We start from the raw sequence: 25,502 nt of genomic DNA, 5'->3' as shown, positions 1-25,502 counted from the left end.
AGAAATCCTGCGTATTTAAGGCTTCATTTTTGAAAGTGCATTCAGATCTCACACCTAATCAAACTGACAATACTCCAGTGGTGCTCCATCAATAAAAGCGGGGGGTCCTAGTGATCAAAAGCTTTGTGATCAATGTTATGTGGCACCAGAATTGGAGTCTGCAAGAAGCCTGAGAGCCTTCTGGTGCTCAATGGATGCTGCGGGCTGGGACACTGGGCTCACCAGTCCTAACGATGTAGGATGTCCACCTCTCTTCTTTGTGCTTGGAAAGTGCCTTAAAATGATCGATGCTGTCAGGGGAACAAAAGAGCCAGCACAAAGGGACCTTTTTTTCTGGCTAACAGCCCTGAGACAATCCCAACTAGAGATTACTTTTATTCATAGATCCAAAGGAGTTATTTTAGCATTTTTTTGTTTTGTAGTGCTTGTCAAGAGCTCGATGCACTTGCTACAGTCTGGAAGATTGCTGAGTAAACCCAGATGTCAATAAAATTACTTAATTAGATTATGTTAATTTGGAATTTTCCTATTTTGCACACTAGTCGAGCATCTTTTTTTTTTACCCCAGTAAGTGCAGGTTTAAGTCCAGCTTTGATCTTAACCACAGTGCAAACCCAGGGATTCTGAACACTGGTGATGTTGTACCACCAAGGAACACTTCATCTGTCCCCAGGCTGCTATGAAACCACGCAGCATCTGTCCTGATGTTTGCATTCATCTGTCTCTGATTTCACCTGTACAGTGGAAGAGGAGATTTGCCAGCCAGTTGCAGGCTGGAAGCACTGTTCACAGATAAGTGCAGCAACCACAGTCATATTCCTCTCATAGCAAGCAAAGAGAGTATAAGCACTGGGGAAAAAAAAAAAACAGCAACAAAGCAGAACTTGTCACGTCTCCAAGTAATTACCATCATATTAACCCTGTTCTGACCTGGGGGTGCTGCTTTTTGTTAATATTGGTGCTTCTAATCAGGACATAAAATTTGCTGGATCTATTTGCATATAAAAGCCCGAGTTAAAATTTATCCTCTCCTAACTGGGGACCCTGAAGTTTGCCAGTTCCCATATAATTTGGCTTTTTTATTTTCCTTGACAGTAGGTCTTTTAATGGAAACTTTTTTCTAGACAGTAAGGAAAGTTTCTTTCTCCACATTTTCAATGAGCAGCACACAGAAAGCCCCAGTTCTTACCCTGCTCATCATTAAATTCCTTGGCATAGACAGCAGAACTCCTCTCACATTTGTGTCCTAACTTCCATTTGACACATGCCTACTTTAATAATCTGCAGCTCTTCTTCTGCAGGGAAGACAATGGCTCAAAATATTCTAGAATATTTCATTTCTTTTTCTTCCATCTACTTTTTTAAAAAAAAAAAAAAACCTAAACAGTGGCCACAACAGTGGGTGTTTTCTTTAGTTCTGTTGTTTTCTTTAGTTCTGTTGTTTTCTTTAGTTCTGTTGTTTTCCCAGTCTGAATGTCAGCATGTAAGGATCCGAAAAGGAGCAAGGAATTTTATGGAGGCTTTTTTGGTGGTATAGATAACATTTGGTAGCATAAAGAACCAGTTCAGGAAAACAACCTTCTTAGACTAGCACTTAGCTACACATTTCAACTAAATTTATTAGGACTTAAGCATAGTTTTATAATGGAACATGTAGCTAATTTTCCACAGAATTAAGGACTTGAAATCTCGAGAATACCAAGAGCAGCAGCCCCAGCACAGGCTTTTCCCTGCTCAGAGAGGGGCACGGTCCCTACACTGAGCATCCCCTGAACTGTTCCCAGGTCTCATCCCAGGGAAAACCAGCTGCTGAAGGAGCCTGAGAGCCAGCTAACACACTGACAGCGTGGATGATAAGGGAACCAGGACTGAGGGGTGCCACTGGGGAGGCAGGTCATTTGACAGGATAGGCACACTCATTATGTTCCCAAACGTAGCCAAAGGGCAGGAGTTTTTCACATAAGTTATGTGCAGGGATATGGGAATATAACCAGGGATGCCACACTGATGACACCTTTCATTAGTACCTGTTATTCACAAAACCCTTCCCCAAGACAGACAGCACTGTCACTGTATGCTGGGGGCAACATGTTCAGTCTCCTCCTCTGCTCCCAAATTCCCCTGAGCACCTGCACCTTTTTAGCACAAACTCTTCCTCTTTACAGCTCTTCCACTGTTGGTGTCAAACAGAATAAATGCTGTCATCTGTGAGTAGCCTTTGAACATCCTATTTAGATGGCGTGCTAAAATTTTAGCGTGTCTCATGCTGCGTGTGTTACAAAACAGCTTGTGTGGCACTTCTATTGAGTGATTTAACAAACTGAATGTTGCTTAAAAACAACCTTTAAGTGATTTAACTTTCAAAATTTAGCCATTGTCCAGTTAGTGATCATTTTGATTAAATCTGGCTGAGAGTTGGGGAAAAGCTGGACACCATACAGCCTGAGCTTTCAAGTCTCCCTTCAAAGAAATGCCATTGATTTCGCAGGAATGTCAAGACTTTTTTCAAGACTGATGCAGACACTTACTTGCATATTTATTTTAAGTCATGGCCACAGTCCTATTAAATTTGATGGCTCTAGTCACGTAAATAAGCATTGCAAATGTAGGTCCCTAGGCTAAAAAGCAAAAGTAATTGGATTTATATGACAGACTTACAAAGTAGCCAAGCTAAAACATTCTATCACATCACAGTCACATCAATGGTGAAACTTTTAAGAGTGTGTTTTCAGAGCAGGAGTAACTTTCCAGCAAAAGGAGGCAGTATTTTAGGCAGAAAATTTAAGTACCTTTTTATAGCAATATGCAAAACCATTTACACTATAAACGAGACCAAGCAATGACAAAAAACGTGTTTAAGTTTTCTGAAAGAAGGTTTAAACCCCAGCTACTCCCCATCCATTGACAGGTAATCAGAACTGCACGGATAACGCAAGCCAGCTACAACATTATCATCTGCGTGGACTCAAGTCGGCTAAAAATACCACCCAGGGAATGTTTACTCACCAGCTGGGACCTCACAAAAATAGCAAGGGAAACCTCAGACTTCCGCACCTCAGGTCACAGGGGATCAGGTGCTTCATGTGGGATGGCTGAGGAACACCCACTGGCTGACTGTACTGTGTCCGGTGCGACACGGCAGGATGTAACGTTCCTACAGCACCCAGACTGCCCAGTGCTATGTCTGCTAAGGGAGCGCCTGTTTGGAACTGGAGTGGATCCTGCTCTCAGTGAAACCACCACCTCTACAGAAACTGCTCCTAAGGGAAGAGACTGGCTCTTCAGAGTGCTAAACCTCCTCTTTCATCCGTTGAACTTCAACATTGATAAGTGTTTTAGAACTCATTAAAGACACAGGAGGCTGTGCACTAACGACACAGCTGTGGAAAATGTCTTCTACAATTCTGACAGGGTTTGTTTGGGCATTAAATAAACACAGACCAAGAAAATCTTCATCAGAACTGAACCACTGAAGTCAAAGATGCACCAGAAATACAAAAGAGATGTGTTAAAACCTTGGAAAGCTCCTTCTTATAATTATAGGGTTAGGGTATGTCACAAGTAAGCCAAAGGAAGATATTGGGTTGGACTCGATCTCTGGGGGTCCCTTCCAACCCCTATAATCCTGTGAATTCTGTGAATAATGCCTTTGGAAAATGCACTACAACACTTTCTGCCCCTTCAAAGTAATCCCCTTACAGCTTTCTGAAGAGATTTACTAATATTTTTCCTACAAGTGGCTTCCAGATATTAAAGAAGAAAAGTAAAGGTTAATTTCTTCACTGAGGGTTCAGAGATACAGTGATTGGAACCCAATCTCCAGAGAGTGGGGAATTTGCCATCAGCACCGCCCAACAACTTCATCACAATTCTTTCAGAAAAAGGAAGACTTAGAATTCCCTGTGGGATTAACACTCTTGCTCCCAGATAAAGCCTGTGCTTTTGTAGCATCTCTCTGCTCCCAAAGAACCCCATGGCTTCTAAAACACACATTCATATCAGAGCAGAAAACATCCCTGGCTGACGACTGGCGTGGAAGACAGATACCTTTCACCTCAGTGGTTAAAAAATAAATACATTAGAAATTCTGTTTCAGCTGCCTTTTACCTTTGAGCTGCCCTGGAAAGCAATTTACTAGTTGTCACAGCCTAACAGAGTCATAATCCTTACTGATTCCAAAGATAAATACAGCTTTATTTCCTAAATATTTTATTTATTTATTTATAATAGGCATGTCCATAGCAACCAGCAGCTCGGCTCCTCAGCACAATTTATATTAGGAGACACAACTGTGTCTTGGGACACAGCAAGGAAAATCTTGATTATTTCTGACCTTGGTCTGAATAGTGATCCAGCAACATGGCTGTTTTTCCCATCCAAAACCTCAGAGAGTCTTTTTTTTCCTTCAATTTTTCCCACTCTCTGGTACACTATATTCCATCCCTACACATTTCCTAAAGGATAGGGCAGCTCCAAACCTTATACCTGAAACATGATCTGTCAAAAAGGGAGTATATTTTATTAAATCAAAATGCAAAAGTAATATGAATGACATGGGTAAGAGCAAATTCACAGTGGAATTATCCTTCCTTTCTTTAGTAAAGCACATACTTCACATTATTCTTCTACCTTTAGGTTATTTAGTGATACAGGTGATATTTTTCACCACAAAATAGAAAAAAAAAACCAATTCATTTTAATAGAGTATTGTATACATGCAAATAATATTTTTGCTCTAAAATTTGTTTACTAAAATATTCACTGGCTGATCTGAACTAAAAAATAATAAATTCCACATGTGGATATGTAATGTGCAAATTTACCTATTTATTTCACTAACATCCGCTCTGTTAGGTATGAATTATTCAGTTGCTGTACCATTCCCAGCACTCATAGTAATTTAATGAGCAAGCCAAGCATTAACAGGCCCTGGATTTCTTTATTTTGGAGAAATGTGCATCAGCATATTGCAAGCAAATAAGGCCAGGATTATTTCTTTACGAATAATAAAAGGTTGTTACAAATTTAGACCTGGTATTTCTTTTTTTAGGCTATTGCTATCACATGAATGGGAGCTTGTCCTGGAACAGAAGTAGGTATGCTCTGGGTGGATAGAAACCCCAGACATTAAAAATGTGCCCATGCTACAGAGGACATAAATACTGAATTAAAACAGTGAATATGGGGGAAGAAGTTTATAATAAAATTTTTAGGTGACCTAAAAATGTTTCCAATTTGATTCTGAAATCCCTTCAAACACTACAGCATACACCTTTGCAAATTGTTGCCTGACAAACATAATTAGTCTCTAGCAGCTTTGCTTTTTTTATTCATTCAAGGACTCCTTACTTTCAAACTTCCAAGCAATGTAAGGTAAGTATATAGTATTTGATACACCAGCTGTCAACTTCTTCCTTGGTTCTGCCAAGTACGGCGGTCCATGCTGTCCTTTAGACAAAAGTTTGCAACAAGAAATCTAGAACTTTCTTTGAAGCTGAACACCTATGAAGGTGCCAGAAATAGAACTTCAGAATAGCCTTAAAATCCCAAAACAAAACACCCACAACACCAAAACATGACAGCCGGTATGATGTGGAATTTATTAATCGTTATCATCTATCTCGCTGCCCTCTCTGCTCGCCTCTCTACCTGGTGTAACAGCTATTGCTCTCCAAGCCCTCTCTGCGATGCAGGTTCTCTGGAGATGGGCATGTCTTCTGTTAGACAAGGATATCCCTCACATGGGTGTGCCTCCTGACAAGTGTATTTATACAATAAACAAACAGCAATAACGCAGCAAACCCCACGACTGCTGGCATTGTCTCACTTCTCCAGACAAACAGAAGAATGAGAGGCTCTCAGTATGGGAAAGAAAACTGAGTCAAGGGTGGACCTCTGCTTCCCCAAGTCTCCAGTTCTCCGAGAGTTCAGCCTGACAGTCACGGCAATGCAAAACCCAGCAGACTGGGAGTGAGCTGGTTTATTGAGCACAGAGGTCTTGAGACATCTAAACTGCAGCTTCCCGCTGCAGACACCATCCAGAACTGCCATCATACCTTGAGTACTGAGGAATACACCTACATTGAGCGCTCGCTGTTTCAATTACAACCGGAACTTCACAACACCAGGTCTGGTAGTATTAAGACTACTAAAGCTTAATCTTAAGCTTTTATTATAGGTACTCTGCTAACATATATTCATACCCGCAGGATGCTGGCAAGAAAAAGGAGCCTAGAGTAGTCTACACAAAGCTTTACTAAAAGCAGCATGATTTTAACAGACGTTATCATCTTCCTGCAGAAAGATACCACTGAAGAACAAGACTTTTCTGAATCACAGAATCACAAGGTTGGAGAAGACCTTTAAGATCATTTTTTCCAACCTTGTGAAAACATAGCCTGAATGAAAACACTGGTACGAAACAGTCTAGCCTGAAAAAATGGGGGGGGGGGGGGGCGTTTCTTGCAGCTTGCTCTTGCCTAGTTCTGCCCTTCGAATATCTTACCTGATTACATGTGTTAATGTCTATTCCACTTTTCAGGTATTCCACGACTTTGTCCAGATTGCCAGCTCTGGCAGCTCGGAGAAAGCTTGCATTGCTGTCAGACTGAAAAGAAAAAGATAAGAAAGAGATCTCTGGTTAGCTCCTGCTTAAAAGACAGCATAACTCTATCAGCAGTGAAAGGCTTCTGTGGTTTATGGTGCAGGGGAATAACACTGTGAAGAGAACTGGCTTTGCATTCTACCTGCATTAGTTAATATACTTAAACCAGGCAATATGGGCACGAAAGAACTGCAGACCTGTCAGGGGGAGCAAAACACTGCGATAATTGCTGAATTGCTTCAGAATTTAGCAAGAGTCAAAGGGGGTGGGAAAGGTATCAAACAGAAATCAGAGTAACTGATATTACCAACAAGAAAAAACATATGCATCAACTTGCTAGCCATAGTTTTCTGGTTTGTTTGGGTTCTTTTAACACACACACACACACGCACATTCAAAACCGTGTAATAATTAACAGATCCTGTTGTTATCTGTGCTACTTAATAAAACACACACTGGATTGGATTTATACTCGGCATAAAAAGTTACATGACTACAGTTCACGTTCCTGCACCCACACTGGCTGAACACAGAGGTACACAATGGTGAAAAAGCAATATATCCAAGAACAAAAAGAGTCCTATGGCAATATTTTATCGCCTGTGATAAAGGGAAGTAAGTCCCACAAAACCAGGCAGCACGGCAAGTGTAACTAACCATAGAACAGAGCGGGTGAAGTACTCCAGCCTGAGTACCTAAACCCAGGATCATGTAAACATGCTCACTCGTAAACTGCCTGCATTTAAAGACCTGTTAACATTTGTAGGTGGGGGTGTTTTTGTTTTTCAGCTAGGCTGTGGGATGTAGCCTTAAGCAAGGGAGTGTGAAATGCACCATTATCTACAACGATGGCAGGAAATCACACTGGCTATTTGAAAGCTGCACACGCTTTGATGTCCGCCCACGTGTGAATCTACACGCAGGTAAATTGGCTCCTAACGCGGCCACAGATAACGGGAGGAAAAACCAAACCCAGCCGTGCAACAGAAGCAATGACTGTACAGAACAAGCATCAAGAGCTGCGCACAAAGACAGGAGTCATTTTCAGACTTAAATAGAGCTTAATAATAGTTAAATAAAATAGTTAAATAAATAGTTAAATAAATAGAGTGAGTTTCAGAAAGCAGGTAAGTAGCTGTAGAAGCCTGCTTGGTGGGGATGAGGAGAGAGGTACACGAGGGCACACACACCATCAGACTCGCACTTGGCGTTCCAGTGAAACACCTCCAACTGCACACAGCTCCCATCTCATTACACTGCCCCACCAGAAACACCAGGTTGAAAACCATTCTCTCACATCCTGAGAATATCCTGAAAGCCTCCCACTTTCAACTTACAAATACCGATCAACAAAGCCATTTATTTCAGTCACCCAATCCATTTCAGGGCATTTATTTCAGTCCCCCTGCTTCTCATGCTGTACTAACTCACTTCACAATCCCCATTTCCAACCTGTTTTAATCTGCAACAGATGGATGTCGTCAAAATGATCCCTCTTACAACCATGCTACAGGCCAAGACAAAAATATTTTACGTTCCTTTCAGCAAACTCCAGCGCATTGTCTGTATCTTTCACTGTTAAGGGAACAGCCCGTCCTGCTAAACACACAGCAGGGTGACAGGGAAGGTAGCGCAGGGATGGTCGCTGACAGAAGCCTTCACAGCTTTGGGCTTTGCTGAGGCAAGTGTTCAGATGAGGCTTGGCACAGAAGTGGGTTCTAACAGGTACTTGATTGAAGGAGATCCCTTTCAAGATGGAAAGGCAGCTATTAGCATCACACTCTCTCCTGCAATGTGTGTGTGCACACAAAGAAGCACATTTGTATTATAAAGTTTAACTGACCTTGAAGAAAATCAAGTGTATGGTAAAAACCCTAACCAAAAACCTAACCAAGAAGAAATATTTGAACCCGAAACACTTGAAATAAATGGGGAAAGCCCAACTTTGCTCTCGACAGGACACGCATCTTACCTTCTTTTCCCCCATTTTTCCCCACGCTTTACCACTGTTCAACACGCCAAAACTGCAGTCTCCTGGCTTTATACTTTTAAAAGGTTACGCAAGAATGATGTGACAAAGGAACATCTACAGCTTCAGCTTGATTAGGGATGAATCAATTGTCGCTTGTTTTTCTTCCATGCAGAGCAACACGAAAGGCTAAAAACATTCAAGTCTCAAATATCGCTGGAAGCTCAGATCATAGCTAAGGCCACATGACTATATTCCATCTGTTTCTGGCCAAGAAGATGCAAGCAGGGCTTTCAAAACAGAGTCTAATTTCCTTCATTCATACTTCTGTTATCTCAAAATTAAATTACTGCAATGCACATCACTTCAAGACATATCACATACAACAGTCGCTATAAAGAAACTCCTTCCACTGCCAAAACATGCACAGTGAGAGAGCACTACAACTCTTTGGTAACTACTTGTTTATAAACCTGCGTGCAGTAGAATTCTAATACATGCTCCAGATTGGTGAGAAGTAGTTGGTGTTACCTAACCTCATAAAAAGCTCCCATCTTCTAACATAACTTTTCTTCTTTAACTTTTGACTGAGGATAAGTAATTTCAGAGCAGTACAAACAAATACACCACAGTGTGGAAAAAAAAATACAACCTTAAGTACACTCACAGCAGAATGCAAATGTGTTCTCTGTCAGTACCTAGTTGTCACACACTGCATAAGAAAACATAAGAAACTACCATGTGAATATAGGATTTTTTAAAAATGACTGAGAGGCTGTAGGTTCAACTCCTCCCTCACCAACTGCAATGCCAGAACTTCCCCTGAATTTGAAATGTGCGGCTCGAGGAATCTCCATAAATTGAATCTTATATGGAAATCAGTATTTTATTCAAACAGCTGGGAAACTACTCTTCTGGTTCCTCTGCCCTGGCTCTGGTTGCTTTTCTTGTCTCATAGGGTACCACATCCCATAGCATGCACCTGTTTCTTAAAGGCGTTTTATAGAGATGTCCAAAAATAAACTGTGATGCGTAGTGTTGGAGTCATATGCTGTGCTGTACCAGCACCCAGGAATTTATCCACATACTCAGATTTGCTTCTGAAAACAAGACTCGTGCTTTAGGAGGAAAGTCTGGGGGAGTAGGAGGCTTCAGTTTTCAGAAGACTGCTTTCGGAATAACATTATCTAAAGCATCCAAATACTTGTTTGAAATCGTGCCAATCATTCCTGCAGGTTGGCTCTTTCCGCCCAGCCTCCACGTAAGGCGAAGGATCCAGCCTGTCCACAATCACAAAGCTCTCTGTGGGACAATGGAGCCCAGCAATAAGGTCGACTGAGCAATCCTCATCTGTTAAATACAGTTTGTTAATTGAATAACAGCAAAAACAGAACCCAGAACTGACACGTACCAACCAAATAGCAGACTTGCACCTTAATTGAACTTTCTAGGTTTGTGTGTGTATGTTAAAGCATGTGTCTGAATAAGAGTAGCCATTTGCAACTTAGGTTTCAACTCCAGGGTGTAGTCTTTTGATTTTCACGGAGAAAACTTACACAGGTCTAAGTTTTGAAGAGGCTGGGCCTGATCACTCAGTTTTGATAGGTATGCTAGAATGCCAGCTAAAACCTGCAATTGCAATAGCACAGGTTCAGTAATCTAACACTGGTAAATGAGTTAAATTAGATAAAAACAGCTATAACGGAAATATTTTTTTCAGCCTTTAATGAAATAAACATCTATCCTCTGAGAGAAAAGAAATACAACACTGCTTTCCTTTCAAAGCCACTTCCTTTGCTTATAATAACATATGTTTTCCTCCCCTTCATTTACTGGAAGACACAAAGGAAGATAGATTAAATTACAGATCTTAAGGAAATTTCAGTATCTAAATTCCTGGATGAACGATGTGCACAATTTTCTTACTTCAATTTCAAGACAGTATTTTTGTCACAAAGCTTTTCCCATGCAAACAGGTATAGAAATTTTGTATCCAATTCCTGCTGTGTACCTTTGGCTGGACAGAATTTGTTAATAAAGAGATAATCTGAAAAGCCCAAAGTTCTCAAAAAAGTGGGCTTAGCTAATCATTTAGTGTGCTCTTGGAATCAAAAGCATCTTCTGAGCCAGGAAAAAAGACACTACTAACCTCACAATAAACTGATTTTTTTTTTTTTTAAGAAAGGAGAAGCTGAACTGAGGAACTGAGACATGTGAAGAAGACAACAAGCTTTCAGAGACCATGGGTCACTAGCAAGTCAAACAGTCCATACTAAGGTGTAGCTAGTAGCATCTGGTAGTTAATTATTTTAATCTTAGGAGGTCTATCACTCTAGACTGATAATGACTGTTATAAATCAGAAGAATAAAAATACTCTTTTCAGTACATATTACACACCTGAATAATTTAAGGAACTTTGAGTATTTAGGCCAATTAATCGTAGAATGCCATGACGGTACCGGAGAAGTTGGCATCACTTTTACCAGTATTGAGCTGGAACTGTGGCTGGAGTATCCCTCACCACAATGTTGTGAACAGTATGAACACAGTCCCACATTTTGGCCTAAAAGACTATTTACAAGGCTATTTACAGCAGGGAGTAGTGTGTAACAACAAGACAGTGAAATAACTATAAATAAAAAAACAAAAATGCCTTTGTGATATACACTGGATAGAAACAGTGATTTCAAATCAAAACCTGTTTGCATGTATTTAAACACAGAAAACGACTGCCTGATACAGAAACCTGTGACAGAGTCAACTGGATTCAGAAGTGACCTTTCAGTTACGTCCTGTGCTCCTCGGGATGAACATTCTCTCATTAGATCTACTACGGGATGCGCAGCAGACAGAATTACGCAGTGCTGATGTAGGTGTAGAAGACTAATGTTATTTGCATTTATTATACATACCAGTAGAAGCTTTTTTATGTTAGACAAAGAGGTTGCAACCCAAAGGAGATTCAGAGAGTAACAATGTTCATGATTCAGAGAGTCCCTGAGACATTAATTTCATTGGTATGACTGGAGGTGGAAAGAGCCATTGCAAAAAAGAAGCTGGGAAAAGAAAACTAGGCTGAGGAACACATTAGGATTTACACACAATGAAAAATACCAAATGTATTATAATTCCAACATATTTTTAATAACTTCTATATTGAAAGACTACTTCTGCTAATATTTGATTATGACAGTTTTGTAGTCTTTCTCTGTCATACTACAAAGACTGTTCTCAGAAAGCTGCACTTGATATTTACAAGCTTTCTTACTGCTGTTACACTACCCCAACAAAGGTAGAGTCCTAAGTAACATAAAGAGGAGAAAACGACACCCAGAGCTAACAGCATTACCTACATACCAGTTCCTCCTACCAGATTCCTCCAGACAGACACAACTGGAAGTTATTCACATGCGTCTGTACCCTTCACACTTAGACTAATGGAAAAGCCAGATTGAACCTATTCGATCTTTGATATTGATGAGAAAATTCCTGATTACTCTGCCCATTCCCTCATCCAATTACTGTCCTTATCTCAAATTCCTCGAGCCCCACATTGGGTGCCAAAAGGACTGAGGTGGTTTGGCCCTGGCTAGAGGCTAAATGCCCACCAAAGCCACTCTATCACTCCCCTTTTCACCCAAAAAGGGGAGAAAATATACATTGGGAGGCTTAGGATTTGAGATAAAGACAGAGAGGGATCACTCTGCAATTAGTGTCATGGGCAAAACAGACTCAACACACAATAAAGGGAAAAAACTAAATTATTACACTACAACTACACACCCGGAGACACCAGAGTCAGGTAATGAGAAGTGCGGCCAGGTCACAAAGCACCTTCCCCCCACCCCTCCCTTCTTAGCAGACTTAAATTTATTCCCCATTTTACTCCCTTCTTCCCCCCCAATATGGCATGGGGAGGGGCAGGGAGTGGGGTTCCGGTCAGTTCCTCACAAGCTACTTTCCTCCTCCAGATCTTAAACCACCACTACTTCTCCCCCCCGCTGCTTAGCAGACTTGACTCTACTCATAAATTCACTCCCTTCTCCCCCCCGACCATCGCAGCACAGGGAAGGGCAGGGAACGGGGCAATGGGGCTTCAGTCAGCTCCTCACAACTTATCTTCCTTCTTAGCTGGGAGACATTCCACACACACCCCCTTCCCCTGTGGCACCGGGGGTCCCACCCACAGCAGACAGTCCTCCACCAACTTCTCCAGCCTGAGTCCTCTCTATCAGGGTGTCATCTCCTCACCAGTAACTGCCTCAGCACAGCTCCTTCCATGGGGTGCTGACCTTCAGGCCCAGACTGCTCTGGCCTGGTCCCCCCCAGAGTCACAAGTCCCTGGCAAACCTGCTGAGGTGTGGATCAATCTCTCCACAGGCTGTAGATGGTCTCTGCTCCCCGTCCTTGTCCATGGGCTGCGAGGGGACACCCGCTCCACCAGGGTCTTCTCCACAGGCTGCAGGGGAATCTCTCTCTGGCACCTGGAGTGCCTCATTCCTCCCCCTTCTTCCCTGGCCTTGGTGCCCGCACAGCTCCTCACACCTTCTCACTCCCTTCTCTGGGGGCAAAATGCAGCTGCCTGCGTTTTTTTCTCCTAAATGTGACTCCCAGAGGCTCTGTGACCATCACTGATGGGCTGGGCCTTGGTCAGCAGCAACTCTGGCCTTGAATGGGCCGATGTTTGCTCTGGGTGGCCTGCAGAGAGCTTCTAGCTGCCTCTCACAGCAGCCATCTCTGCAACAACCCTTCTCTACCAACACTTTGCTATGCAAAACTGTGTCAGTGAGGTATGACTTTCATTTTATGCTGGCTGTTATATTTTGACACCTTTGAAATCCCAGAGCTTGCAGGACACCAGCCACCCTTTTCTTTCCACTGGAACATACAAACCTTTAGTTTTGCTTTGTTTTTAACCAGGAGAAGAATAAAGACAGTAATGGGCAACGTTTGGCAAAACACTTCAGCATACACTTGATTTTTAACACACCTTTAGGTCTGACATATCAAATTAAGCAGGTTTTAAGGTTTTAGCTGAAGGACCTATTTAAAAACTATTCTTAACTGTGGTTCCTGAGTTTTGGCCAATATTAGCAGCAAAAGAGGAAGAGAAAACAAAGGTAAAAATCAACCCTTACTCAAGCCAAGAAGCCAATGTCTTCTATAAACCCTTTATGATACTTAGCTGCCACAGACATCTGTAGGAGTCCTCCCACTACATTCATTAACTTGACATACTGGACTTGCTGCCAGCTGACTTTTACTACGTCAATGAAGGATTTGTAAGAACTGAGGCAAAACTGCATAGTTTTCTATGAAAAAGAACAGAAGAAAAGTCTTTTACCCTGCTGCATGCTATTTCAAATTATAGAAGTTCTGTTAAACCATGCTGATTTTAAAATATGAGTAATAGGGTTCTAATCCAGAGCATCACTTCAGTGCTAGCTGAACTTCAGGCACATGAAATCCCTGATGGCCTGCTGGGCTATTCATCTACCAAACATTGTGGTGTAAGTTCAGGTTGAAAACAAACATGTGTCCAGTCAGGATCATACTCATCAGTGTCAATCTGAAAAACAGAATCTCAAAAGCACCTGGAAAATATAGCCTGAATTTTTTGAATTTTTTTTTTTCCCAAACAACAACAAAGAATTTGGAGGTCTTGGTCAACAGTGAGTTATCCACGAGCCATCAGCGTGCCCAGGCAGCCAGGAGGGCCAGCCGCATCCTGGGGTGCATCCAGCTCCCATGGCCAGTCCAGGGAGGGGATTGTCCCACTCTGCCCTGCGCTGGGGCGGCCTCACCTCCAGTCCTGGGGGCAGGTTTGGGTGCCACAGGACAAGAGGGACACAAAACTATCCAAGAATGTCCAGAGGATGGGGAAGGTCTGGAGGGGAAGGCTTAGAAGGAGAGGCTGAAGGCCCTGGAGAAGAGGAGGCTGAGGGGAGACCTCATGGGGTCTGTGGCTGCCAGCCGAGGGGAGCGAAGGGGCAGCGCCGATCTCTCTCCTCTCTTTGGGGACCAGGGACAGAACCCCAGGGAACAGCGTGAAGCTGCCAGGGGAGGGTCAGGCTGGGTGTCAGGAAGAGGTTCTGTGCTGAGAGGGGGGTCGGGCGCTGGCACAGGCTCCCCAGGGAAGGGGTCCCAGCCCCGAGCTGGGCTGAGGGCAAGAAGCACCTGGACGATGCCCTCAGTGCCACCTCTGACTGGGCTGGGCTGTGTGGAGCCAGGAGTTGGGCTCCATGGGCCTGATGGGTCCCTGCCAGCTCAGGAGATGATTCAATGAAAAAAAACCCTCACAACAGAAAAACAACAAATCAAACCCCAAAGGATTTGAGCTTAAAGAATGAAAGCTTTTACCATAGCCTGACTAACCCTAAAAAACTGGAAAAATCTTTGTATCTTTTACTAAGAATTTTAAACTGTTCTAAAAATAGAATTGGATAATCCTATCATTTACTGGGAAAAAGTCCTATGCTGGAATTTGAGTGAAAGTACCCTTTAGTCATTTCCTGAAACAAGGATGACTCAGGATTCCATCAAATGAACCACAGGATCAGCCTTAGCTCTGCTATGTAACACAAACATTTACTGAAATCTCTTAAATACTGATATGGAACCAAGATTTCTACTAAAGGAACAGTATTAAAGGAAGGAAAAATATTTAGAATCACCTGGACCTGTACCTTGGGATTTTGAGGTGTTAGTAATAACTTTGGGACTTGGCTGGCATTTGAATGGTTTCAATAGCAAGTTTCTGTTACAAATGATGTACCTAAACAGAGAGGTAACAATGCTAGAACATCTCTAGAAAGAGCTGGGATGCCATTCCAAGCATATCTAGCAGAAAAATAACCAGCCTTCACAAAAACAACTAGCCTGTAAATTAAGTTTATGACAGACCGTGGACAGATAATTCTATCATTCTTGTTAATTGTTCATTGCCTTCCATCCCGGGAGGGCGGGGAGAGAAAAAAAAACCCCACAAGAGTATTACAAGAGTATTTCGTGTTCCTTTTGAGATGGACTAGAAGAGGTGCAAACAAAATGGGTGTTACTGAAATGCGGCAGTCTCTAAGTCAATGCCAGTTCTGCCTTCTAGCAAGACTCGTGGAAAAGGCTTTGCTTGCACAGAAAGGTCAAATGGATGCTGAAGCAGTAAATGAAGAATTTTTAATTCTGTCCACTGCAGAAAGCAGCCAGGTTTCATTTAGGAGGCTTTGGGGGCTCTTTTAAGATTCACGCAAACAGCATTGTACACAGCATGGGTAATTTCCTTTTCTCTCCTCACATTAATTTATCCCCAATCAACTGGGGAGTCATACTTGAAGCCTGCCTAAACCACACAAATCCCTTCTCTTTATTAACTGTGACACTTGCTGTTTGTATATTGGTCATGTTATTAAGCACTCACTGTTTCCTCCTCATTCCCTGCTGAACACTACTTATCAATCCAAACCCCCATATTCCTGTCGTACTGTTCAAACCATTCGGCTCTGGTGAGGAGCCGGTTTCATCTCATTCCACCTGTATGGAAACTACACCTCTTCATTCAAGGAAGCCACATCGGCTCCCTAGGGCATCAAGTAATAATAATGAAAAGGGATACTTCTTAGAAGCTATTTATCCCACTTTTAGGAGTCCAAAAGACAAGGAATGAATAGCTCTCTGGCTGCATTTTGCACTGTCTGTAAGTGCCTGTTTCAGAAGATGCTGCTGCATGGCTCTGGCCAGACACCCTCCCACTTGCTGTAGCAATGGGATGAAAGGCAACAACTGGACCTTGAGTCCTACACTCTGCAGGGATGGAAATTTCCCAAGTTTTTTTGGAAAGTGCTTATCACTTCTCAGCATCGCTGCTTCCCAGTCAGCTCCCTGCATTGATCCTCCCACTGTGTTGTACAACACAAAGGTCCACGTTGCCAAATACACTGTCTTGAGCAGGGCAAGAAGACTTTTCTGCCTGTTGCAGGAGTTCAAAATGATCCTGTCCTGAAATTCGAAGAGCTGTCTGCCCTAGGTAGCCTGAAATACAGGATCCAGCCATACTTCCAGCAGCATGAAGCAAGATTGGGTCATATACTTTCAAGAGCAAACAGGAATGTGATTAAATATCCACGTGAAGAGAGGTGCTAATGTGCAGTGAATGTGGCAACCCCCAGTGCTTTGTCATCTGAGATATCAATTTCATCCAAACAAAAATGAAATAAAAATTAAATCTCTATACATGCTTAGGAAACAGTTTGGTTATAGGTTTTTTTAATGCTTCTTATATTTCAACTCAGCATCAAAATTTGACTCTCTATTTGACAAAGTTATTTGCCTTCACAGAGACAATTCAGGACAGTCAAACCAACATACTCCTGATTTCTTCAGCAAGATAGGCCTGAACCAACAGACTGTCTTGGGGTTTATATCAGAAAAGATTAGGTTACGCAAAGCAGTTGTGCCATTTCAGTTAGCTGAATAACAATCAAATTACCGTGAACCTTTTACCTGGTACAAGATGCACCGTCATTGTATTTGGCTTGATGGTGCACTCATTTGCATAAACCACGGCAACAAACACAACTACAGCTGTATAAAGGCATAGGAAATGTATATGTAACAAAATACTGTGCTGGAGAATGGGACAAAACTTGGCTTTTCTCATATATTTTTTTAGCCTTTTTGCAAGGAATCAAAACAATAAAGATAACGAGACACTGTAAACCTTCTTAGGGAAATACAGCCATTTCCCTCTGATCTCCCAAACACTGAAACATCTGAATCAAGACACATTGTAATGCAACTCTGTCAGTCCCTATCAGTCATATAAAGCCAAGATCTTACGATTAAATGAATCAAAGACATGATCAAAGTGCTTGATTTCAGCCTGTTATGAAAAGCTCTGATGGCCGACTGAAAAGCATCCAGGAAACAAAAAACAAAGAAAAAAAAACACCCAAACTCCCCCTCCCCCCAAAAAAAACCCTCAGAGATCACATGCTGCTCAGTTTGGCTTGCTCCTGCCCCCTTCAATCCCTGACCGTATGCAGAAGGGCAGCTGGGAGACTGCATGTTCAGAGAGAACACTTTGAGACCGAGTTTGCTTATTTGTGTCCTGGGGAACTTCCACACATTTCCCACCAGCTTCAGACCAGTCGCCTGAAGGAAAGCCACCTTCCAGTACCTGAAGGGGCTACAGGAAAGCAGGGGAGGGACTTTTTAGAAGGCCCTAGAGTGACAGGATGAGGGGGAATGGGTTTAAATTGGAAGGGGGTAGGTTTAGGTTGGATATTAGGAAGAAATTCTTCTCTGTGAGGGGGGTGAGGCCCTGGCACGGGGTGCCCAGGGAGGTGCTGGCTGCCCCCTCCCTGCAGGTGTCCCAGGCCGGGTTGGATGGGGCCTTGAGCAGCCTGGGCTGGTGAGAGGTGTCCCTCCTCATGGCAGGGGGTGATCTTTAAGGTCCCCTCGAGCCCAAAGCATTCTGCAGTTCTATGATTCTATGAAATACTAGAATACCTGCTGAAATCCACATATTGAACAATGGAAGCAGGCCTGTCCTCCCTGCCACTGTCCAAAGAAGTCTGTGCTTCCATTGTCCATTCCCCTGACTTCACCTTTCCCATCAGAAATGCTGGAGGTTATTTGTTAATTGAACCAAAAACTGCTTGGTGGGAGGAAAATAAAAAATAAATGCTGTGAAAGCTCAAATAAATGGGTTAATTTCATGGGTTTAGCTTCAAGAAAGTTTTCCTTCATGGAAACTTTTATTTTTGAAGAACCGTTAACTGTCTTGTCAGGGAAATAAGCAACAGAACTGGTCAGAAAACTGTAGCCAAAAATATATCTTACCAGAAAACCAAGGGAGCATCACAATTGTTTTCTAGGACAAATCAGAACTTCTTGTGAGCTGCTGCTGGGAGTGTTTCCAGTCTCCTCAGGAGACTCCTCTGGAGTTACAAATGCCATAATTCATCTCAAATCCACTTCCTACAATGCACTGTTGTAACCCATGCAAGTGCAACGTGTGTTACTGACCTGACAACAATATGGGAGACCACAACATTTGGATATATCAACATTAAAGGTTTTCTGACCTTCCTGCTCTGCCAGAGGTTTTGATGACACCTCCTTTCATTGCCAACTTTGAATGAAATAACCACAGAGAAAGAGGAAAAAAAAATTTGGGGAAAAAATAAGATAAAAGCAGCACTGTATTTGCCACAGACATTATACAAATATTCAGATCAACGATTCTCTGGCTTGCAGAGCAAACGCTGACATGACTGTTGTAACCCCTCTCGAGCACTGCAGTCCCTCGCGTGTGCCTGGTCCCACTCACTGTCACCCTCATCTGCATAAAAATCTCTCTCTGCTGCAAACACAGAAAATAATATCAGGCACTGGACAGAAAGCTGCTTTAAAAAAGGTACTGAGTTCAAATTCAGAGAGCGATGGCTGCAGGATAATTTACAGCAGTTATGCAAACCAGGACAATTGGTCACATCCATTGATTTGAGGGACTGGTTCCACTGATGGCGTTCTCTCTCCACACACCCCGAAACTTGAGGACACTTTTACATGACCACACGGCTTGGCGACAGCTGCTTTTTAATTGCAGTCTGTCTCAAAAGCAAAAGGAAAGCCTGAGCTGCACACAGCAGATCTCTTAATAGCACAAGATACCAAGTAAAACGCAGGCTGAGCAAAAATCTAACATGCACAAACCTGGTCTTATTTTTTTCCTTTGATTCCTCTTTTCTTCAGCCAAGACTTACCAGGGCTTCAGGATCTTTACTTTCTTCACTGTTGCAGCCATAATAGTCAGGGGTTTTATCCGAATCCTGAATGTTCCCTTGTGTCCTCAAGCCCTTATCTGAATGACAAGACTGGCAAATCGGTGCATTGCCCATATCAGTTCCCCTGCTAACTCCTACAAGTGGGACTGCCCTTGCTCCGCGGAGGGTGCCCAGCGCTCCCAACAGACAGCCGACAATCCAGGAGGAGGATCCTGCTGCCTGTGCTCTGCTCCTACCGGACTCCCTTCCCCGAGCCGTCCCGTGCCACAGAGAACCCGAAACCCCAGCAACTGCGGGCAGCGGCCGGTGACCATTTCCAATTCAGGCGCTGCCTGGCTATTTTTACACCTACCAGGCCAGTTATGCATGTCAATGGCGTTGGGTTGGCTTGGGGCAGGGGGTGGAAACTGCTTTCCAGCATACAGCCAGCCTGCCAGGCACGTACAGTGAAAGCCCCATGGAGTGAGCTGCCTCTGCACGTGAGGGTTATTGAATTACCCGGTTGCATGCATTTCAATGTTTTGATTGATGTGGGGTTTTTTTCCTACCACTCTTGGTCTCGCTGTGCTTAAATAAAGGCCTGAATTTCAGACTGTTGCTAACGCCTTCGGAGCTCCTGACTCAAAAAGATCATTAATTCAAGTTGCATCTAGCTGACATTTACACAACAAGATGGAACATATGATCACAGATATCACCACCATCTCTTTCCTGGGATTCACGTGGTATTTCATGCTCAGGTAGATATCATCGGTGATGAGCTTGCTTTTGAATAGATATATCTCCCAGATTTGTTTTCAGAAGGGCTCAAATGCATCCAAAAAGCATGATTTCTGACACTAGATCACTTTAGCTGTAGTCTGCTTGACATCTGATCTTGTGTCAGGATTTATTGTTGTTTTCCATTTAGGGTTGTTGGGGTTTTTTTTAGCTAGGCTAGAAATTATTACCAAAAAAAAACAAATTAAAAAACCAAAGCAAATGAAGATAAACCCTACCAAAACTGAGAACAAGGGCATTCCCTCTAGGTTTATTATTCCTACTGTACGCAGTAGGATAAAAATAATGTTGTGGATTGTGTTTTGGAATCCACCTGTTATTGTCAAACAAGGCCCACCATGGAATTTTTTAAAAAATGGAAAAAAGCCCCACCAATAAACCACCACCCAACAAAGTCCCTCCCCCCGAGTTAACTGAGAAATAATTAACAGTTTTCAAGTGCTTCAGGAACAGCTGGAGGTAACAGCTAGTGATGACAGACTGCCTGTCCATAGGTAGGTGAGTCCCACAGGCTGTATCGCAATCCCATGAGCAGAGCTGGGCATGTGTTTGAAAAATTAAGGCCAGGATTCCTCAGAAACAGACTGATCCTCAAAGAATTGTAACATCCAGCCAACATTTTTTGCTTTGGGGTTTCAAGCTATTGCCACTACTGCAATACATGTCAGCAGGCTGCTGCCTGTAGCATCCTATTGATTCGTACCCAATTACCCTTCACAGCAGTGCCAGTTATAATGAGGATGAGCCTTTTTAATCCCTTTAAGGGTTATTGATGAGTATAGGGTTCTCTTTTGCGTTAATTACCATCAGGTAGATTTAAAATGTCTCTCCAGTTTTTCCCTGACTGATGAATGCTTGGCCATGGGATCATCCAGCTCCTTGGGAAAGACCCAGGCGCTGTGCTGCGTGACGCTGTACGAACACACACTGGACAGCCACAGGCACAAAATGGATAAATCCATTGCTGGGTCTGGTGACGTGACTACACACTTGTACAGAGCAGAGTGAAAACTTAACCACAGAACGTCCCCAACAGAATTATAGAATTGTAGGGGTTGGAAGGGCCCTTGAGAGATCATCGGGTCCAACCCTGGTTTTGCCAGCAATTAACAAATACAAGAGATAGATTGTTTAATCTTACATTCAGACACAGCCTGAATTTCAAATATCTAATGACTATCAGGCAAGTAAAGGTTTCAGCTCACATTGAAATTACACATTAGAGCAATAAAACACAACATATGCACACACTACTTGTTAGATACAGGCAGGCTCAGATGCAAGCTGTCCCTACAGAGACCCATCACAGCCCCAACCTCTGCAACCACACTTGACATTTGGTTCTCCCAGCACCAAAAGCACTCACTGCCCTTAACTGACAGCAGTGATGTTTCACAAGTTCCCATGCAAGGCTAGCCATCCCATAATTAGGTGACACTGATTTTCTTCAACTCTTCCACAGCACTACCCTATGACAGTGAGGTGTATGTACACAGCCATAACTTCTTGATGTAAGTAATATAAGGATGCAAGAAGGAATCCCACCAATGTTCAGGTAACCATGGTTCCAACACAAACTGGAACTAAAAATCCTCTAATTGATCCATCCATCCATTTAACATGAAATGAACTTACTAGAAAACAGTGAAAGAAGGCATCAACTCATGGGGAAGGGGTGGCAAAGCCCGAGTAGCATGCATTCCTCTGAAATAATGCTTGCAGAAAGCAACAATCTGTGTGGAGATCTGACACAGAGTAATGGATAAGCCTTCTGCCAGAGCCTTGTAACAATATTGCTGTTGTTCATCAAAATGGTTTGAAGCCATTAGGGCAAATTACTCAGAAAGCAAACATGTTCGTGCCTTGCCAGACCTGGTCAGGGCAACATATTCTACAAAGTACACATCTTATCATGTAGCGTTCAAAGCCTCTGTGGAAGAACATGCTGCACTATCTTTCTAAATTCCCATGCTCTTTTTTCCCTGCTTTTTGAAACCAAACCACAAAACTATGGTTTTCAAGCATGAAACACACTCCAAAGCATCTTATTCCTCCTGAAGTCAGAGCTGGCTCTGTGTTACACTGCCAGCACTACTGTGAAGCCTACGGACGAAATACAGATGTAAAACACTTGGGAAGTCCTGCAAATTGAAAACTGAAAATAAACCCCAAAATAAACTGAGACAGTATTGCCAGAGACCATATAAAACACTAAGTGAAGAAATAAGAAGCCTTACCATCCAAAAGATGAATGTTAAAGACAAAAAGACATTGAAATAAATGGTTTTGCACATGTAACACTGCACTTTCATGATACTTGTGTATGCATTATGCTTCATAATATCACCAAAAATAAGCATACAGTGATCCTAACCAACAGGAATTTACTCCCCTAACTACAGTGATTCTTCTGTAACTAGTTCTGTTTTCACTTCTCCAAAGACTCCTGTAGCAAGTGGAGCCACTGCTAAATACTTTCCTACCCCTGCCCATCCAGAAAACCAGTGCAATGAAAAGCCTCACTGCTTTGCTGACACTTGCAAAATCTCCACTACGACCTCAAAGACCAGCAAGTGAGAAGCAGTGCCATCAAAGCTCCAATCTTATCTCCAGATGGAGATGTCATTCTTTGGGACACTGTTCCTCAGTCAAGGAATGGCGAATCTCCTGTCTTTAAGATGAAAGAGGACGAGGGAGTCAAACACACCCAGGTATGAAGCAACAGAAGCAGAACTGCTCCAGTGCTATGGAGAATGCCTCTTTATCCTTTCGTCAACTGTGCCCTGATGTAGCACAGCAGCTACATTAATGTAAAACATTCCGTGCTGTAGAAACACTGAGTGCAAAATAAAAGACAAAAGGGGGAAACAAAGAAAGAGAACGAGTGCGCCCCAAGTACACAGACAAATCACAACCTATATACCATTCAGTGACACAAATCCCAAAGCTTGCTATTATGAATCCTTTCACCAAGGTGGTAGTCACTAGTCTGTTTTTACAGTGAAATACGGCTACTAAAACAAGATTAATGTGAAAACAGACTGCTAGGACATAGATATTTCTAGGAAATTTCCTGAACTTTGCATTTTCCTAAATGCAAAGTCTGGGAACAATCACAGACTGCCTTAGGTGGGAAAGGACCTTCAAAGGCCATCTAGTCCCACCCTGCAGTGAGCAGGGACATCTTCACTACAGCAGGTCGCTCAGAGCCCCAGCAAGCCTGACCTTGGATGTCTCCAGGGATGGGGCCTCCACCACCTCTCTGGGCACCCTGGGCCAGTGACCCACCACCCTCAGAGTGAAGAGCTTTTTCCTGACACCCAATCTAAATCTCCCCTGTGCCAGTTTAAACCATCACCCCTCATCCTGTCGCTCCATGCCCTCGGGAACAGTTCTTCCCCAGCTTCCTACAGGCACCTTTCAGGGACTGGAAGGGGCTGTAAGGTTCCCCCGGAGCTTCTCTTCTCCAGGCTGAACCAGCCCAACTCTCTCAGCCTGGCTTCACAGGAATGCTGCTCCAGCCAAGCACCTCTAGGAGGTGACCAAGGAAGGCCAAGTACAACACACCTCACTCATTTCTGGCAATTCTTTTGAGTCAGACTTTGAGCTCAGGCAGATTATAAACTCCAATGATTTATGCCTTTGTACCACTTACACCCCTTTATCCTTTACAATAATAACACTGATCATTATTTACCCAATTGCAGCCTTTTCTTTCTTCTGGTACCTCCTGCCTGCTGGTCACACAGGCCACAAAGCAAAGAGCTCCCAAAACCCAAGCAGCCTTTATAAAGAGGCAGGTCTCCACTCCAGACCAGCAAATCCTTTTCAACTTCAGTAATCTGAGCCCAATTGATTGCAAAAACCTACTCTGAGCCATTTTAAAGAGGACAAATCATTTTGTTATGCTTTTGATGGTCAGTCGTTCAACAAGTTAAGCATAATGATCCTCTCTGGACATTGACAAAGAGCTCTTACACAGTACTACCTGGATTATCTGTATCCCTATGAGAATGAGCAAATAACCTGGTTTTAAATCACTGCAGCTAGAGATCCTGCAGTGCTGAGGAGGTACAGGTGTAACAGAATTGGGAAGAGACTGTTTCAGGTAGGAAAATTTAAAACAATCAAATTATATAATACACACAGCTTTTTTTAGAAAGCTATAAATCAGCTGTTATTCCAAAATTCTTATGGCTCCCTGGTGAATGTACAGGCACCTTCCTTCAAACACAAGCCACCTGAGCCTCCAGCATCCCCAGGGGAAACATGCAGAATGAAAGAAAATGCAAAAACAAAAGAAAAATCCAAGTGCAGACAATTCAAACATACGGCATCTTGCCTGACATAGCCTTCTTACAGTGTTGGCAAGCACATAAGGTGACCTTTTTATTCCAGCATTCACAGTGTTCAAATACGTAATCTGTAGAAATACAATATTAACGAAACCATAAGCATTTTGGTTTCCTGTAATTCAAAACAAACCACTTTATTTCATGTTTCTTTTCAGACCTGTTCGCGGAGGGAGAAAACATCTCACCTGAATTCTGAGGTAACCATCAAAAAGCTCATTTCCCTTTTACAGATTATCAAATGATCAGTATGTAAACTCCTCACACGTATGGCAGAGCGCGTGTTTTAATGCACAGCAGTACCTGTAATTTGCCGATACAGAAGGTAAAGGAGCTGTGTTACAGCATTACAGCTGCTCCCTGCTCAATTCAAGCACATGCTGTTCAGCATCAGGGCGGCATTCACAGAAGGACAGACAGGCACCCCCTTGTACGCGGCCACAGATGCTCGGCCAAGGGAGAGAGGCGTTCAGAGCCACTCAGCGGTGTGAGCCCAGCTTTGCTCGGATGGACGCTGCGGGACCTCTCAGAAGCAGCAACTTGAGAGCGCGATGCAGCAAAGCTTCTGCTGCACTACACCTTGAATCTCGGGGTGAAGGCTGAAGAGTGCAGCTCAGCCCCAGCCACACATCACTACCCCTCACTGTGCCCCAGCAGCTTGTTTGGTTTTTTGTTTTCAACAAAACACAAATAATTTTTGAGAACTTCATGTTTTTATATCCCTCCCAACACCAGGCTCTAATTGGTACCTATTTTGTCTCAGGCAGTTCAGTCTAAATCAAATATCTGGCCCTTGATTAGCTCTAGTTTTTGTTCCTTAACACAGACAGGATACTAATTCTGCCTTAAGCCATCTTGTAGGATTTTGTGACGCCATCTTGTTCGGAATTTGGAATATCAAGTAAGGCCTCAATCCTGTTCTCCAAGATAATCATCCTATCTTCTGAATACATCAGCAGATTACTGCCAACTCCCTGAAAACCCGTCTCTGAAGACCTCGTTACTGAAATTC

The 25,502-nt window shown here is 42.9% G+C and overlaps 1 protein-coding gene across 1 annotated transcript in view; it reads right to left on the bottom strand.

Moving 5' to 3' along the window:
- The window catches only part of ANK2 (ankyrin 2), a gene marked incomplete at its 5' end in the record, with an annotated part of 222,690 nt that overhangs the window by 131,629 nt on the left and 65,559 nt on the right, over nt 1–25,502 (bottom strand). The window contains one exon of the mRNA XM_084263021.1: nt 6,506–6,607. Coding sequence (XP_084119147.1) covers nt 6,506–6,607 — 102 coding nt within the window. The remainder of the gene's footprint in view (nt 1–6,505; nt 6,608–25,502) is intronic.

Source organism: Gallinula chloropus, assembly GCF_964237585.1.
Source record: "Gallinula chloropus genome assembly, chromosome: 4".
NCBI lineage: Eukaryota > Metazoa > Chordata > Aves > Gruiformes > Rallidae > Gallinula > Gallinula chloropus.
Note: the sequence above shows the minus strand (reverse complement) of the source record. Positions and strands in the feature narration are given on the sequence as shown.